The sequence below is a fragment of the Homalodisca vitripennis genome, chromosome X (assembly GCF_021130785.1).
Source record: "Homalodisca vitripennis isolate AUS2020 chromosome X, UT_GWSS_2.1, whole genome shotgun sequence".
NCBI lineage: Eukaryota > Metazoa > Arthropoda > Insecta > Hemiptera > Cicadellidae > Homalodisca > Homalodisca vitripennis.
The window spans coordinates 25,777,851-25,795,856 of NC_060215.1; the positions used below are offsets into that span (position 1 = coordinate 25,777,851).

Here is an 18,006-nt window from a genome sequence, read left to right on the forward strand (position 1 = left end):
ATAAGAAATTTGAAACTTTCACTGATAACACTGTAAAACTTAGTCTTAGAAGTTATTATTTTAATCTAGAGAATTGTATTGTATGATATTGTTATAGTGTTAAATAGCTGTATTGAAAAAGTTTGAGTGTGAGCATATAACATATTTTGACCAGTTTTGTTATACTATAAGGTTACGATCTACTATAAAGGGACACTCAGGCCTCATATTCTAGTTGGTATTGACTACGCCTCAAAGCTAGGAAACGATTTGGCAACACTGCATGATGCTTAGAGGCTCGTAGAAGAACACGTCAACGACAGGCTCATCTCTCAAAGGACTTCTTTTCTGGTGCTTTTTGTAAGTTCGCCTTACTCTTTAGGTACTCGATAAAAAATTCTTTTGAAAACTTCTCTGTTTAACGGTGTAAATCTGTGACAATTTCAATGAAATATTACAAATGACAGAATAGATTTACATGAAACTTTTCACACCATTTTGTCTTACTTCTCATGTACTTGCTAAGAAATTCTTTTGAAAATTTCTCAGTCTAACCATGTATGTCTGACAATTTCAATGACATATTACAAATGACAAGAGCGAATTTACATGAAACTTTTCACACAATTCTGTCTTACTTCTTAGGTATTCGCTAAGAAATTCTTTTGGAAACTTCTCTGTCTAACTGTGTAAATCCGTGACAATTTCAACGGCATATTACAAATGAAAGTGGATTTATTATTTATGAAAGTGGATGAAACTTTTCACACAATTCTATCTTACTTCTTAGGTACTCGCAAAGAAAATACGCAACTAAAGCTATCATGATACACATAATTTGTGCTCTATTATTACACTGAGAATCACATGTAATATTTCAGCTAATATTACTTAAATTTCGTAGAATTCTCGTAATATATAGATCCGTTTGTTAAGGTAAAAATGCTCAGGTTCATATTGTACAGTAAATTTGGATACTGAAAAACAAAACTAATCCCACATAGTTACAATATTAACCAATACTTCTGGAGGATAGGAAAGAGAAAAAAACATCTGAGTAGAAGAGGGGTTTCTTTTAATACACAGCCAAATAGTGGCAAAAATTGTCAATTGTATACATGCAAGTGATTGAGAATTCATAAAATAAAAATTACAAAAACAAAATTAAGTTAGACAATTCTTACAGAACACTTATTTTTCAGGAGCAAGAGACATTTTAAAATCGTAATTTACACACTCACACAAAATGTATTAAAATATTTCAGTATTTGTTTTTAAATGGTTGTATAACTATTGATAAAAATACAAGAGACAAAATTAATGTCTAATTTAAGATCGGTTACCTCTTTACTAATGTTCAACTACGGAACATTATTTTGTGTCAATTTTGTTTATACTACATGTAGTGAAGAGACTCTTCAATAAGACACCACAATTTTCTACATTTACTGAACTGATCATTATCTGATTCGATTCATATCGCCAACTTTAAAAATATTTTTTAGTTAATAAATAGAATATGAAGCAATTAATATTCATTTATTAAAATTAAAACTACATGTATCAAACTACTATGCTAAGATTTTCACTTACATGTATGTAATTTACATATATTTTAAAACAGTAACAGTTGCTTAACGATTTACTGTACGTCTTTTTACTAATATACTATATGATAAAAAAATCGATATCTTTTCTCAATTACACAGAATCAATGGTATTTTAGTGGTTGTATCACCTTAAACTCTGTTAATGTCTCTAACTCCTCAAGTTTTGCTAAACATTAGAAATACACATCTTGAAATCAAACAAAAGATTACTACGAAATAATTTGAAAAAAAAAAAAACAACTGAATAACCTAAAGGGACAGCCATAAATTAATAACATCATTAAATTAACATGATTGTATCAAATAACATGATACATTGTGTAAACTTTTGTTTCGCATTTCAACAATCACTTACCAAAATAACAATAAAATAACTTGTTATTAAAGTTTTTTTATATATATATACACGCTAACACTACTTTCTCTTCACTAACGTCCAGCCATCTTCTTGGGGAGTTTCCCTCTCTTCTTCCTCTGGACTGCTTTCCTGTGATAAAATATTAGCTTTAATGTAAATAAAATTTTCATTTACATAGTATTACATTTATAAGGTTTTAACCCATCGAGAACCTACATTTAAACTCATCATATACAAAAAAAAATGTAGTTAACAACTAATTTTCACCTATTTTATACACTGTACAAGCCAACTGGAATATAAATTCAACCATTTCAAGTTATTGGAACTGAAATGACATTGAAAGTGAAAAAATTCAGTTAATATGATAACAAAGAGAACAACAAATAGAAATGACATATTAACATAAAATATGTGCATGTTATGTCCATTACTATTAAACCTGGTAATAAATTAACAAAAGAGAACTGTAGGCTCGTAAAAAAACTGTACATAAAAAGACATAATTTATATTAAACTAATATAACAAGGTGCTTTAAAAAAAATCTTCAATGCACTTCATGTCAAGTTCTTTCTCTGTTTAGTGATACAGCCTCACCAATGCTACATCCAAATCGTATTTTGCAACATGATATCTTTTTGCTGCTCAGCACAAAATGATATTGATAGCAATTTATCATGGAACAATCACATTGACATACTCTCCAAAAAGCTGAATTCATGCCTATATGTTTTAAAAAGATTAAAGCATGCCAGTGATGAAGCAACTTCAAAAATTGCCTATTGTTCGTTATTTGAGTCAATTTGGGGAGGCACAACTGCAAGAAACTTAAATAGAATGCTGCTACTACAGAAAAGAGCAGTCAGGATCATGTCTGGCCTGGGCCCAAGGGAAAGCTGCAGAGATGCCTTCTCTCACCAGGGAATCATAACGATTATCGGCCTATACATCAGAGAAGTCATAGTCCATATTGACAAAGAGCAATTGGAATTAGGCCATGACTTCCATACTTACAACACCCGCCGTGCTTCAAATTTTCACCTGCCATTACATCACACTGCACTATTTGAAAGGAAACCATCCTACATAGACAGAAAAATCTTCAACCATCTTCCTGAAGATATAAAAACGTTACAAGGACAGAGACTAAAGACAGCACTGACCAAATGGCTCTCTAGCCGTCCATTCTGCTTGGATGAGTTCCTGAACTGGAAAAGAGAAGAGCAATACTCTGCATAAAAACTAACCATGTAATATTTTACACCATTGCATTTCTTGATGATTTATAAATAAAGAATTTGTCTATTGTCTATTGTCAAGCTAGTGCAGCTTCAAATGCTCAAGAGCCCTTCAAATGAAGAATTGAATAGTGATTGTTTCTTCACCGCTGTTGTCACTGTCAACAATAACTGCTGTTGTGTTAAGGGTATCAACAATCGCTTAACAATGTTTACTCCATTTCCTTTGATTCCATGACCATTATTTCAATAATATGTTCTTAGGAAGACTCTTGCTTAATGTTATGAGTTCATTAGCATCACATAATGTCAACCTCATCTTCAATTTAATTGTTTTTTCACATCAAAATACCAAGTGTTGATACATAACTTCTTTAAAATCAAGCGTATTCCACTGCTATCACTGACCATGAAATGAGTGTTTCAAGAGAAAGTGTATTTTTTTGTGGGAGACCTCTGTCCAATTGATTCTTATCACTGATATCAGCACACAAATCTTGTTCTCTTCATCAGAGCTGTGCAATGTACAGAAGTGATAGGTCTGTGATACTGATAAAAAGTATGCATGTATTGTGTTATGGATGGAAAACAGAAGCTATAGATGAGCCGCTTTGAAAGTGACCTGCGTAAAGATTTCTTGCGCTTAGGGGGTAGGGAGGAGCAGGAGCTCAACCACACCTACCGCCACCCCTCTTTCACTGCTCAATCTATTTCCTTTACAATACACAAGTGGGAACCAAGTACTTTGTTTCACTGTGTTGGTGTATTAAAGTATCACGCTGTGGTTTGTTATTCTAGTTGTTATGGAATAACAAATATTATTATTTATATTAAGAATAGTCCATTGCATCTATTTAATATGTTCGTATAATTAAAAAGTATTTAAACGAATGATTATTGTTAACAGCTGTTGTTATTATTACTGTTTGTGGTTTAATTTCAACTGTGCAATTTTATTGGTTTGTATTATGTAGCTTGTAGATATACATCAAGTATGGCAGGTAAGGGAATTAATGCTATTTTGGTCATTATTAAAAATACTCATTATTTAAGTACTGGTGATGCCATTATATGTTACATTGATAAATACTAATCGGTTTAATCGTACTAATGCGTTTAATAATTTTTCATTACCAAAGTTGATCATCACTATACTTTTGCTCATTGTGTATTTTCAATCGCTATTCATAGGAATCACATTTAAACACTAAGTGTTTAGTCAGCACAAATTCCTGACATGAAGTGCTCCCGTTGACTCGCCCTGACAATTACCTGAGGAGGAGGCGAGGGCCGCTGCACGGGAGGTGGGCCGAGATGTATCGGTGTCTTACAAGGCAGTGACTCCAGGGCCAACATCAAGCTCTGTACATCTCCAGAGGAGAACATCTGGTACAGTTCACAGAGGTGTGATGCGACTTCATCGCTAGAGTCGTCTTCGAGCACAGTGGAGAACTCTGAGTCCATTATATCAGTTAGCAAATCGGACAAATTGCACCAGTCCGCTTTACCTTTACAAAAACAAAGACAACTTTATTAGACACCATATATGAAGAAAATTTAAAATTAGAATATATATTACAGCTTAGTCATGTATAATTTTCTTAATGGGCGTATCTCTGTCATGAACTCTGATGACAGTTTTATTTTCGTTGCAGTAGGGTCAAATATTCCAGACATCCATATTACACTTCAATTTACACATTTCAAACAATTTTCTTCGAAAAATGCCCTTCAATTACCTCCTACCATCTTACCATCTTACAAAACCTATAATGGATGTAACCACAGTGTTCATAATAATTTACTAGAAACATCAGTTTATTATGATACCTGTTATTTATCAGTTTTATTTAGTTGATTTATGTCATGTATTTGTTGTAAGGGGTGATACAGCTAGTATAGAAGTAATTCTTCAAACATTACTTGCAGCAATATTATCAATAATAAACTACCTCACTTTAACCTATAAAGATTCATAACATCTTGGTTAAATTATTGAAGTTGTTTTAACGATACCATTTACATATTTAGCATTTTACTAATATGTAGCGTGACAATTCAATAGCGACCGCTACATATGAACTGTTGTAACAAAATGTCACTAAATTCTCAATTTTTTAATTGTTTGTAGCTTACTTAAATGCCATGTTCTAATATTCGTAATGTATGAAGTGAAATAGAATACATGCATGAGGAGCCTTAGCAAGTAATGTCAACTTTGAGGCATGTTATGATGCCTGACGTAATAGTTATGTATTACTTTATCTGCTGCTGTACTACAGGATGTTGCTACAAATAAAAGTACTAGCCAATATTTTCAAGAACTTTGATGACATCCTCATGAGAGTTAGCCATAGCTGTACGATTAGAAGAACATCTGTGTTTAGCCCACTTACTAGGCCAAAATACTAATTTATACACAGAGTATTGAATACTATTGCTTTAACCCACAGTTTAAGATATAATTATAAGGCCACAAAAATATAGTTATACACAAGTATAAGTTTAGATTTATTCACAAGTTTGACTTAGAGTATACTGCCCAACCCAGGTACTGATGACGGCATATTACGGACTAATCTACCCGCACCTCTCCTACGGAGTGGCTTTGTGGGGAGGTTGCACAAACGCAAACTTGTCCAGAATTTTCATCCTTCAAAAAAAAGCAGTCCGAACAATTGCAAAACTGAAACGGAGAGAGTCGTGCAGACCAGCTTACAAAAACCTGAAACTGTTGTTCCTTGTCTCTACATATTGGAAACCTGCATTTGTTTCAAGTCCAAATGCGAGACCATAAGAGGTAGTGACATACACCCTTATGCAACGAGAGGCAGGGACGACTACCGATCTGTGAGACATAGAACGGTAGCTCTCATGAACGACTGCCTTCTCAGGCAGGAGTTCGATTGGTCAACAAATTGCCAAGCTCGATTAAAAGTGCCGCAATGCTGAAGGCATTTAAGACTCGTCTAAAAACAACACTGACCACTTACGCATTTTACAATACGGACGAGTTCATGGCACACAACTGGGAGACATAACAATTGGCTTACTGACTGGGGAAAGGGTGGAACAATTCGAATGACTGGGAGAGAGTGAATGTCAAAACTGTATGTCAGAAAGGGATTTTGATGCAAGTATGAGTGAAAAATTTTAGCTTAATTCAGTTATCTGACGATTGCATAACATGTAATATGTTCACGCAATAAAACATTATTATTATTATTATTAGAGCTAGCTGGCATTGAGAGTTGACGTTAGAGATACGTCACATTCAATGACAGATCCACAAAGGCAACTGATGGTTCTTTTCAACCTTAATGAAAGTTTTAAGCACTAGCAACTTAACACAGCACTAAAATTGCAATCAGGTCTGGAAACCAGATTGTTCATGAAGAATACAAATTATAAGGATGCAACGTATTACATACATTTAAAAACACTATTAGGTAGAAACTGTCTACGCAATCTGCTATCTATAGCTTTTAAAAGGTTTTGGTATAGCTACCTATAGCTCCAACTAAGAGAATTTTATTGGAAAAGCTACAGGGCCTGAATTGTTTAATTTTTAGCTGATATCGTTTGGACCAGCAATTTTCCAGTTGGAAATGCATAAACAGCTGCATCAAGCTAATCCAGTTGAAAAAACCGGTGTTCAAGCGTTCTAGTGCATTGGACTTTAGGTCTGAGTTAGAGATAGCGCAGGTTCAAATCCAGTATTGTTGGCCTTGTATTAAACTGACTATCCTCCTTCGATTCAATAAGTTATTGAACAGGCTAGTGACCCATGAGTCAGACAGAATAAGGCGAAAAATGGGATCAACCTCTCCCACAGAGGGCGGCTCACACATTTACTAAATCTGTAGAATATCAGCTAATCAGATGGCTGATGAGCTGATTTGTGTTACAGGCACTATAATAGTAGTACTTTGCGTAAACTAGCAGTTCACTAAAATGACCTTTACCTGAGGACAGAAGTTGAGATGCAGCTTCAACCGTAGCAATAAGCTTTTGTTGAGTGATTGCTGGAGGACCAGCCATCCCATGTTCCACAGCAAGCTACAAATAATATTTGTTAGGCATGTCTAAAGCAGAAACATCCTTATAATAAAGTTGTATTTTAGGGCTGGTCACCTAGCATAAAGGTTTGTCTGAATTTTACATAAATTGCAGCTGTTCTGAGTTAGAATGCCCAAAGTGATTACTTTTTTAATAGTAGCTATACTATTTGAATGACTCTTTTAACCCCAGTGTCCGATACATCATGTAATTTGGTTGTATAGCCAAAATTCTCAATGTCCGTTATACCAAACACCTCTGAATTTTAATGCAGCTGGCTCATAAGATGTCCGAATGCAACTAGGTCTGGTATAGCAATGGGTAAACAAACCAGCTGCATGCAAATACTACAAACCTTGAAATTAGCATTGTATTTTGTTCTCTGTAAGAACCAAAACCTTTGTTCTCGGTAGTTATTGACATAAACTGTCAGACAATTGTAAGTATGACTCGTTTTTTACTCTGTATGATTGAAATCTCTTTATTTAATGTGTTATTTATTGTTTTTATTACTCAAATTTGAGTAATAAAAACAATTCATATGTGTGTGTGTGTGTGTGTGTGTGTGTGTGTGTGTGTGTGTGTGTGTGTGTGTGTGTGTGTGTGTGTGTGTGTTCAAGTTCAAAAATTCTTTATTCAATAAATTACATATTATAATACAAATAAACCATTTTCTCCCAATGCGCAACATGTGCGTGCGGGAGTACAATTGGTTTTTTAGTTTTTCTTATGTTTTAAATGCAAATATCAAGTTCAATACTATAATACCACATACTAAGATTGTTTACTACTATGATTGTTTTTTGTGTGTGTAAAACATAAATGTCATATTACTTCGTCATCTTTTTTACCTTTTTGAGAAATATAACAAGTTACATTGTTATTTTACATAAGAGTTTTATAAATTCAAAATGTATGTAGACTACAGTATTACTGATATATATTTAAGGTGTGTCAATAAGATTATGTAGTAATATAATGAATTGGCTATATATCCAGTACTCATGAAGGTTAGTTTTTCAAATTTTGTATATGTTGTAATAAATATGAGGTCAACAAAATGTACATATTTTTTTAGGAACACCAATTTGTTTTCTTGCCTGTATATTAGCTTTCAGTTTACTTATTAATACAACAGTTAAAATGCTACTAATTACGGGGGCTGTTTTTTTTTCAACTTCCGATTGTGCCGCTAGATGGCTGGGCGAGTGGTATCAGCCAGCAATGCGCGGCAGTCGACTGCGCACCTCTCCCACTACAACCTCACTCATTTTTTGACGGCCGACGCCATTTCCAATTTATCTAGCGACACATAAACATGTCTACCATGATAGAATCTCCCGCCAAGTGTGAGTTGAGAAGTGTCATTCGTTTCTTGCAAGCTGAAGGGTTATCTGCAGCAGAAATTCACCGTAGAATGGAACGAGTATACGGTGAAAGCTTTATGAGTGACAGTGCAGTGCGTGATTGGTGTAGGAAATTTAAAGATGGATGAGTTGACATTCATGATGAAGGGGGCCAAGGACGAAAGTCAATCGCAAACGAAGACCTCGTTGATCGAGTTGACCAAAGTGTAAGAAGCAATGGAAGGTTTACGATTACGGAGCTATCCAATCAGTTTCCTGAGATTTCAAGGTCAGCCCTATACTCTATCGTAACTGACAAGTTAGGCTACAAAAAACTTTGTGCGCGATGGGTGCAGAAGATGTTGTCTGATGACCACAAAGCTCGGCGAATGGCGTCAGCAACGTCTTTTCTGAACCGTTATGAAGCTGATGGCGACGAATTTTTGATCAAAATCGTGACAGGAGATGAGACATGGGTTCTGTACGACACCCCAGAAACAAAACAGCAGTCCCAACAATGGATGCATTCAAACTCTCCAAACAAACCCAAAAAATCCAAAAAAACATTCAACAACAAAAAGATTATGGCCACCGTGTTTTGGGATCAAAAAGGTGTATTGCTTGTTGAGCCAGGTACCACATTCAATGCGGAAGGATACTGCGGTACGTTACAACGTTTGCGGAGAGCTAGCCAGAAAAAAAGGAGAGGAATGCTCACATCAGGAGTAGTGCTCATTCATGACAACGCCCGTCCTCACAGTGCTGCTTTGACAAAGCGTCTTCTTGACGGTTTTAAATGGGATGTTTTTGACCATCTGCCGTATAGTCCTGACTTAGCGCCGAGTGACTATCACCTTTTCCCGGAACTGAAGAAGATGCTAGGAGGGCAGAGCTTCCGAACAGACGACACGCTGCGAGACGCCGTGAAAACCCATCTCAAATCACTGGCGGCAAACTTCTATGAAGAAGGTATTAAGAAGCTTGTACCCAGGTATGAAAAATGCCTCAAATTTATACGAGGGGGTACCCAAAAAAAAACCGGAATTATTTTATAAAAATTATATATTATCAAATGTTTTACAATACGACCTTATCTCCTTTAAAATAATCTCCACTACAACTAATACACTTGTCCCAACGGTATTTCCATTGATCAAAACATTTTTTGTAGTCATCTTTAGAAATGGCTGCAAGCTCGAGCTTCGTTTTTTTTCTTAACCTCTTCAACGCTGTCAAATCGTTGACCTTTCAAGCCTCTTTTCATGTGTGGAAATAAAAAAAAGTCACATGGAGCGAGGTCAGGCGAGTAAGGTGCGTGGGGCAGCGGAACCATGCCGTTTTTGGCTAAAAAACTGCCTAACTGAGATGGCTGTGTGTGCCGGTGCGTTGTCGTGGTGGAAGAACCAGTCTCCAGTCTGCCACAAATCGGGTCTTTTCTGGCGAACTTTTCGCTGAACCGAGCTCCAAGTTATCCCACTACTCTCTGATAGTTCCTCAATTGTCTGTCGACGGTCGGTGAGCACAAGTTCACGAATTTTCTCAACATTTTCGTCCGTTCGAGAGGTTGATGGACGTCCAGAACGAGGTTTGTCTTCAATCGACATGTCGCCATTTTTAAATCGAGCGAACCACTCGTAGACCTGAGTTTTCCCCATAGCATCATCTTTGTAAGCTGTATTCAACATTAAAATAGTTTCTGAAGCATTTTTACCAAGTAAAAAACAAAATTTCACAGCTGCACGTTGTTCACTTAAACTTGCCATGACAAAAAACGAAACAAGAACAAAACAGGGTTAGCGGAAACAGTCACTACGAACGAACAGAATGCACTAGGACAACAGAACTGGGGTCACTGAGCTCGCAATGGGTTGCGCGACACACGCCTAGCGGCAGGAATGTGTACTACACGCTGCCGGCTGCCAGCAATACAATTCCGGTTTTTTTTGGGTACCCCCCTCGTATGGCGATTATATTGAAAAGTAACTAATAATGTACCTAACTTTTGATAATAAATTTATTTAATTACTCTCCCTAGTTTTATTTTTATACCACATTGGAAGTTGAAAAAAAAAACAGCCCTCGTATTAAACAAAATTAAAGCTCAAATTTATAATGAGCTATTATCCAGTAAGCACTGAATACTCACAATTATAACCAGCATTAAACTTGTATAAGAGTAACTTTTTTAACTTACCTTTATGGCAGTCCAGTTATTGAAAATTATTCCCACAATGTTTGGAAAATGATTGTACAGGCCACTTTCTTGTATAGGGTAGTCCATTGCTCAGTACTTTATCCTGTAAAAATAAAATTAAATGAGTATTGACATATTTTTATATATTTTAAAATTGGCTATATTGTTTAATGTTCCATTTTCCTGTTTTACTATTAAAAAAAACCATAAATATTCCTGAATCATCATTTTTTTTTTATCGAGATTTTGTTTGTTGTATGTAGGTAAATAATTCAAAGATAAATTGAAGAGTCAACTGTACTGTTGGCAATCTTGATTTATTCTATAGCAAAAACAAGTTAAACTTCAAACACATTCACACCATTGTTGTTGGTCATGAAATTATACATGTCCCATTTTAAATATATAATTAGTATGCAGCTAAACGATTTTAATTTTTTAAATATTTTTATTAGGTAATCAAAAAAACTGTCTCAAACTCTTTTGCACATCACGGAAAAACTATAAAGCTTTTTGATGACTATTAATCATATCTTAAAAATAACGTATTTCATTAGTACATGAGCAAAAAAGGCTGTAGAAGTGATAATGGTTTGGAGTAGTGATATAAAGTAAAATAAAGTTATTCTCCTACCCCACTTCAGGACAGAAATTAATGAGTCTTGCATAGGTAATCTCGCAGTCAGCAGGCTTAGTTTTTGCTCATACGCCACATAAAAAATACAATTATTTCTACTGAACTGTTAGCTTTATAACGATAACAGGTCTGCTATCAAGCTATAATAATTTAAGTTTGACTGAATTAGGCTAGTATGATAAATTATGGGTTTCGGCTATTTGATAACGTTTTGATGTATTGGTGGAGCCAAGAGAAAACTTATCAGTTAGGAATTAATAATTTTTATATTCTTGTTCTTTTTATTTGGACAAGGACGTAGCCAGCGAGGGGATCCAAGGGGTCCAGACTCCCTCCCAAATTTTTATTTTTTTAAATTACTTTTTTAGCAAATGATTATTATTATTTAAATAATTCAGTATTACTGACATCTAATGCTGAAAGATTGTTCTCAACATTGAAAAGGGTCAAGAATCTTTTAAGGAACAAAATGGGAAATGAGCAGTTGATTGCACTTTTCTCACTATGGGAAAATATCAATCATCTTGACTCCAATTCTTCTCCTGGCTACATTTTTGTATTTGGGATAAACAGAAGTAGCCCCTTCTTTAATAAAAAAAAACTGCCCTTGTCCCATATTAGGATAAGAGGTAGAGAATTTGCACGCAGTATAGTTTTATTTGGTAGCCTTGTAGAATACTTATGTAATTTATACACATTTTCACAAGATTAAATCTATTTACTGTAGTATTTATTATGACAGGTCATTAATTATAACTGATTATCAACTTTCAATACGAATTCAAGTCTGTAGGTGAGAAGATTTATACAGTCAGTGACTAAGCATTGAAAATGAAAAAGTCATAAAATTGAACGTACATACTCAAATCTTGTACAAAATTAGAAATCAGAAACGTGTGAATACAGACAAGTAAAACAGTAATTCTATGCGAAAAACTTTCATGCACACATAACATTCATTTTAATTTTCATCTGTACCAGAACGCATGCCTATTAGTGTTAGTGTCCATCATACCTACACTTTTATCTAAACTTTTCACAGTAGATAAAAGTTTCCTGTCACCAATTCTATTGATTTTACTCAGCCATAACTGTTAATATAAGTCTTTAAATTTGAATAAAAAAAAAACAAATAAGGATTTTACACAATAAAACATTTTTTGCATTTATGACCTTAACAACGTAACTTTTTTTTTGAAGTCAAAATTATAAAAAAATTCTACAGTTTATCCCTGAAAAATAAAATGTATACACCATATATATATATATATATATATATATATATATATATATATATATATATATTGGTAATTACTCATTTTAAAGGAAATACTGTATAAAAGAACAACTGCCTAAAAATATTCTATTTCATCATACTTATTCATGTTAGTTTGGTACAAAAAATAAAAATCCCTTAAAAATATTAAGGGTATGTTAGAACAAATGTATAAGGAATGTAACATAAAAATCTATATAGACCTCATAAACATGTATGGAAAAATTATATTTCTGAAATGTTCTCTTGAATTTTATTTTTGAATGCTGGTCTCTGATATGTGTACACACAAGTTGTCTTATGGAGAGATTTGGAGTCAATCCTGCAAAGACAGTTGTTCCTTCACCAAGAAAAACCTTGAACCTCTTTTCCGATTGAAGCTGGGTTTTACTTGGCTTACTGCCTTAGAGTCTGTCAAATATTTAGGGCTGATCCTAGTTTGCAAGCTGACATGGAATAAATACGTAAATAATGTACATCACAAGGTAAGAAGGGCCATCATGGCTTCCAGATACTTTGTTAGCACAAAATGGGGCATAAAACTGTGCATGGTCTGTTGGCTATACTATGCGATTGTAAGACCCAAAATAACCTACAGCTCACTGGTCTGATTAACAAAGTCAGAGCAAACCACAGTCAAAGACAAGCTTACCAGCATACAAAGACTGGCTTGCTTGTTAATAACAAGGGCTTTCATAAGCAGCCCTACAGTTGAACTTGAAGTTCTAGGATTTCTACCATTAGACCTACAAGTCATGGGAAGAAGCATATAAGTCTGTGTTTCTAATGAAAGATGTGAGCCACCGGAGAGAAAACTCGATTAGTACAGGCCACTGCATTATTGCCGAAGCGGTATTCGATCCAATATTACATATGGCAACAGACAATATGGTAAAAGAGTGTATTTAGCAGACCCTTTGTGGTAACCATACGATCCTGAGATAACTGGAGAAGGAAGGAGGGAATAGTTAGATAAAGGTGATCTAGTTTGGTAGACGAATAGCTCATTGATGGAAGGCAGAACTGGCTACAGCGTGTGGAGTTCATCTCCCATAGAATTTTTCCGCAAAAGTCTGGGAGAGCAAATTATGTAAAATTATGTTTCCATTTTCCCTTGTGATCATCATCCCCTAAAACCATAACGTTTTATTCACAAGGAGTGAGTATAATATGATAATAACATAGCAACTCTGGGTAGTAATTTCACTACTACTCTACTTTATTTTACAAGTAAACAGCATGATCTTTGAAAACTATTTCATGAAATAAAAAGTAGGCTATCGTACATAATCAGCTACATCACTAAAATTGACTGAATCAGTGACTTCTAAGGGTCAGTGCTCACATGCCATTCGATTTTATTATACTAGGGTGACTAAATCATTCCCAGAATAAACTGGGACAAATTTGCAAAACAGCTTCCTCTAAAAAAATCCAGACTGATTGTTTTCTCCAGATAGAAAAAGAACTTATGTGATATATTGTTGGGCTACAGTATCTGTTTTAAAATATTTAATAAATTTAACAGCTACAATATTATAAGTGCCCACCACTTGAATGGAATTAATTATCAATTTGAACGACTTAATGATTCCAGCCATGATAATGATTTATTCAACCCATTCAACTGACAAGCAATAGGCTACATAAAATATACATCTTTAAGATAAAATACAATTAGCTATAAAGCAGTTAAAATGTAATAATAAATAACATGATGCTTAAGGAAAACATGCTTCCATGCTATAATAATAATACTATACAAAAACTACATGCTGTACACCAAGCAACTGTGCAATGGGAGAAAATTATAATTGAGATATTTATCCTATAGATAGGATGAGATATTAGCATAGTTACTATAAAAAATGATTTAAGCTATAGAAAGGACTGTCAAAAAGCCAAGACTTGATAACAGTTTTAAATTTATTGAGTGTCACTACCTTAATGGCTGCTGGCAGTTTATTAAATTATTTCATACCGGTTACAGGACATGATTTGGAGGTTAGGTGAAGAAAGAACTAACCGTGAAAAAAGTATATAGCATTTTTAAATCAGTTTACAACATTAAAAATATTGTTTTTGAATGATAGTAAATATCATACATTTTCTCATCACATATAATTTCATGCATATAAAATATTACACACCGTGCGGTGCCACTGGTCGACAAACTATCTGTCTGGAAGACACTTGCCTACTCTCGGATCAAAAAGTATAGATAGGTACCCGAGTTAGAACATTAACTACAAACTAGTAGAGCTAAAATTATGGGAGTTCAACTTAAGCTTGTTTATTTCTGCGTCTAGACATATAAAGCAAATTATTTACAACCTGAGTTTTGTGTCAGTAAGAATGAAAAAGGTACCAGTTTTGACGCTGTTCTACTAAACTGCAATTTTGAAAGTTAAATTATTCATTGTTAATCTGCCATTGGAGGCCTAGAGCTCATATGAAAAAAGGTGATGGAAAATGGTCAAAAATATTAAAACAATATTTAATTTATTACGACTTGCTCATGCACTTCAAGGCGCAAGTGTACTGCACATGATCGTCGCAACATCGCCCTTGACGGCCTGACGGTTCACGTGTTCCAACGAGCAGGGCCAGCCATGGCAAATTAACAAAGTCTGTTTAACTAAGTTAAAGTGGTGTTAAAAACTATAGTTTAAAATTGTGTTTACGAAAATAAATAGCCTTTAAATAAAAAATAATGACTATAAGCTCAATAATCTATTGGAAATGCCCCTGGCAATCAGTGCGGGCTTCAGTTCAGCGCCACTCTGAATACAAAACAATGTCAATGCTTGTAAAGGTTATCTTTAACTTAACTCCCGGTTTTCCTAGATGTTTGGTCCCCTTACATATGGCCTACATCTTCATCAAGCTGATAGGATTGGCTAATGCATATGTGAATGTTAATATAAGCACACAGGTTACTTACTACTCAAACAACACTGGTAACTTTATTCTTTCACTCTTAATAAACTGCAATCTTGTCAATGTTTATCTTGTTAAAATAGGCCTACTATTATGATCACTTTCTCAACATTCAGTTAAACTATGAAAATAAGGGAGCCTACTTGGTGGCCATATGTCTCATAATATTGTTGATAAACTTCTCAATTTTTTTGAAGTCTTGAAAAATCTCAGTTTTGTACTGAACGCATGTAATATCATCAGTAATCTTGATCCGTAAGCATGATTTGGAGTGAATGTATTTCATTAAATATCTTGTTCGCTTTGGATTATTTAAATAAATGGCTTGAGCAGATTTTTCAAACTCTTCCCACGTATTTACGTACATAATAATTAATATTACAGTTTTATTATAACATAATATTATAAGGTAACAAAACAATTATAAAAATCACAATGTGCAAACATAACCTCAAAACTTCCGAAAACCACGTTCAAAATCAGAATCACTCTACAAGTCCTAGCTCCAGCTGAAACTGAAACACAACAAATGTCTAATTATATCACAACTCAAAACAACATCTGATTAAACCGCACTCTCGGCTTCTTGCAAAGCCAAACGAATCACTTGAAAAATCACACCACCTTCACAGCCATTACGATATACATTCAACTTGATTATCTATTATATGATTATCTGATGCATCACGAGTGAGGTCTCAAGGTTTTGCTTAAAATGAGCAATGTGTGTGTTGTGATGTAATTTATTTTGCAACGATTATAACACACATAAGTTATTACAACTCACAAATAGCCATTAAACCACAAACGCTTGAAAAATGGCTGAGGAAATCAATACAAATAAGAAATGTACTCGTATATTCGTAATGTATGAATGTAATGAAATATTTTTGTCTTAGATACAATTTCAATCACATTTTGCTAAATTACACTAAGACGTGTCATCAAATACTTCAAGATCCATTAACATTCTCGATGATGCTACCTTCTATCAGTAAAGAAATGTCTGTCCAGACTTACAAACCTCGTAAATAGCTCGTCAGTATCATGAACTTATGAATAACGAATGTGCCCTGCACTGTAAGGGAAATCCATCAATCCAAAATCGAATAAGTTTTTTTAAGGATTCCATATAATGCATATTGGGAAGTTATTATGAACATTAATGTTCTGTTAGACATTAGTATTTTATTTTCAGATTTGTGTAGGGATGTTTGGCCAGTAAAAATCTATGGATTAAACAAAACTTAATTGAGTACTTTGTTAAGAATCATATCTGAATTGTGGAGAGTACTCTTTTGTTAGATTTTTGTTCTAACTCCCTAAATCGTTTTTGTTTTGTAACTATGTTGTTCAAGACGGAATCGTACGTATTCGCGTATGCCACCACTCAAGTTATAAAAGTTTGGCATAGAACGACAAAAGTACAACTATACTGTTACTGGGCTACTTTACTATCTTAATTTTTCTTCATTAAATCTCGTGATAATGGGAGTTTTATTTATATTCTACAAACTGAACTGGAGCTAAACTCAATATTCACACTAAGTCAACCCTCCACACCATAACTACATTATGTGTAGAAAGCTCAGTTGTTCCAAGGTGCTTGGAGATCGTGTCTAGTAGTACACTCAGTTGTGCACCTGATGAGATAATGAGAATAGCTCTTTATCGAGATTACATCATATTTTATGATGCGTCTCTAATGTCGAAACGACGTAAAAAGTTCATATCGAACTTCTCTGTCGCCGACTTCAAACTCTTCAGTCTAACGTTACTCCTGATTGATAGCACCAAATGCAATAAGAGGAAGACGAACTAGAACTAAACTCAATATTATCATTTTTCAAACTCTTCAGTCTAACGTTACTCCTGATTGATAGCACCAAATGCAATAAGAGGAAGACGAACTAGAGCTAAACTCAATATTATCATTTTTACTAATGTCCAAACAGGCATTGATGATATCGTGTCTCTATTGATTTGTCATGGTTTACTCTCTAAACTGGCTAATATAATAGTTATATAATAATGACGTTTCATTATAGAGCCAAAATACCGTATAAAATAACTCAAATTCAAGCTCGCTGCAGTATTTCTATACTATTCTGTAAGGATCGTGAAAAAAATCAAGAATTTAATTTAGTATATAATAATACCAATTTAAAATAATAAAACGTATGGGTAGCAAATTTATAAAGATTTATTGCAATTATCTTTATGGCAGAATGTTCAGGATATTTTTTGTATTTTCTCCAATCATGACCTTTAGTACACAAAACTTGCATAATATATTTATACTTATTTGTCAGATACAGTATTTGAACATATGATAAACATTTTCAAGTTGGCGGCCTTGCATTTGTGC

The 18,006-nt window shown here is 34.2% G+C and overlaps 1 protein-coding gene across 3 annotated transcripts; it reads right to left on the reverse strand.

Moving 5' to 3' along the window:
• Positions 1-1,037: 1,037 nt before the first annotated feature.
• On the reverse strand, positions 1,038-16,235 carry LOC124368809. 3 transcript variants are annotated; one of them, XM_046826202.1, is made up of 5 exons: positions 16,089-16,235; positions 10,786-10,888; positions 7,152-7,245; positions 4,459-4,694; positions 1,038-2,076 (listed from the first exon to the last, which is right to left on the reverse strand). In XM_046826202.1, exons 2-5 carry the CDS (start codon positions 10,870-10,872, stop codon positions 2,005-2,007), a joined length of 489 nt encoding a protein of 162 aa, XP_046682158.1. In that variant the 5' UTR covers positions 10,873-10,888; positions 16,089-16,235; the 3' UTR covers positions 1,038-2,004. The 3 variants fall into 3 exon arrangements, with proteins under 3 accessions (XP_046682158.1, XP_046682160.1, XP_046682159.1); XM_046826204.1 differs by lacking the exon at positions 16,089-16,235 and adding an exon at positions 15,782-15,922; XM_046826203.1 differs by lacking the exon at positions 16,089-16,235 and adding an exon at positions 15,643-15,774.
• Positions 16,236-18,006: the final 1,771 nt, after the last annotated feature.

Coding starts and splice junctions, on each gene's coding strand:
- LOC124368809 (XM_046826202.1), bottom strand. CDS start 10,872: ATGGACTACCCTATACAAGAAAGTGGCCTGTACAATCATTTTCCAAAC. Junction 4,695..7,151: donor ATCTCAACTTCTGTCCTCAG/GTAAAGGTCATT, acceptor GTTTTTGTAAAG/GTAAAGCGGACTGGTGCAAT. Junction 2,077..4,458: donor GGCCCTCGCCTCCTCCTCAG/GTAATTGTCAGG, acceptor ATTTTATCACAG/GAAAGCAGTCCAGAGGAAGA.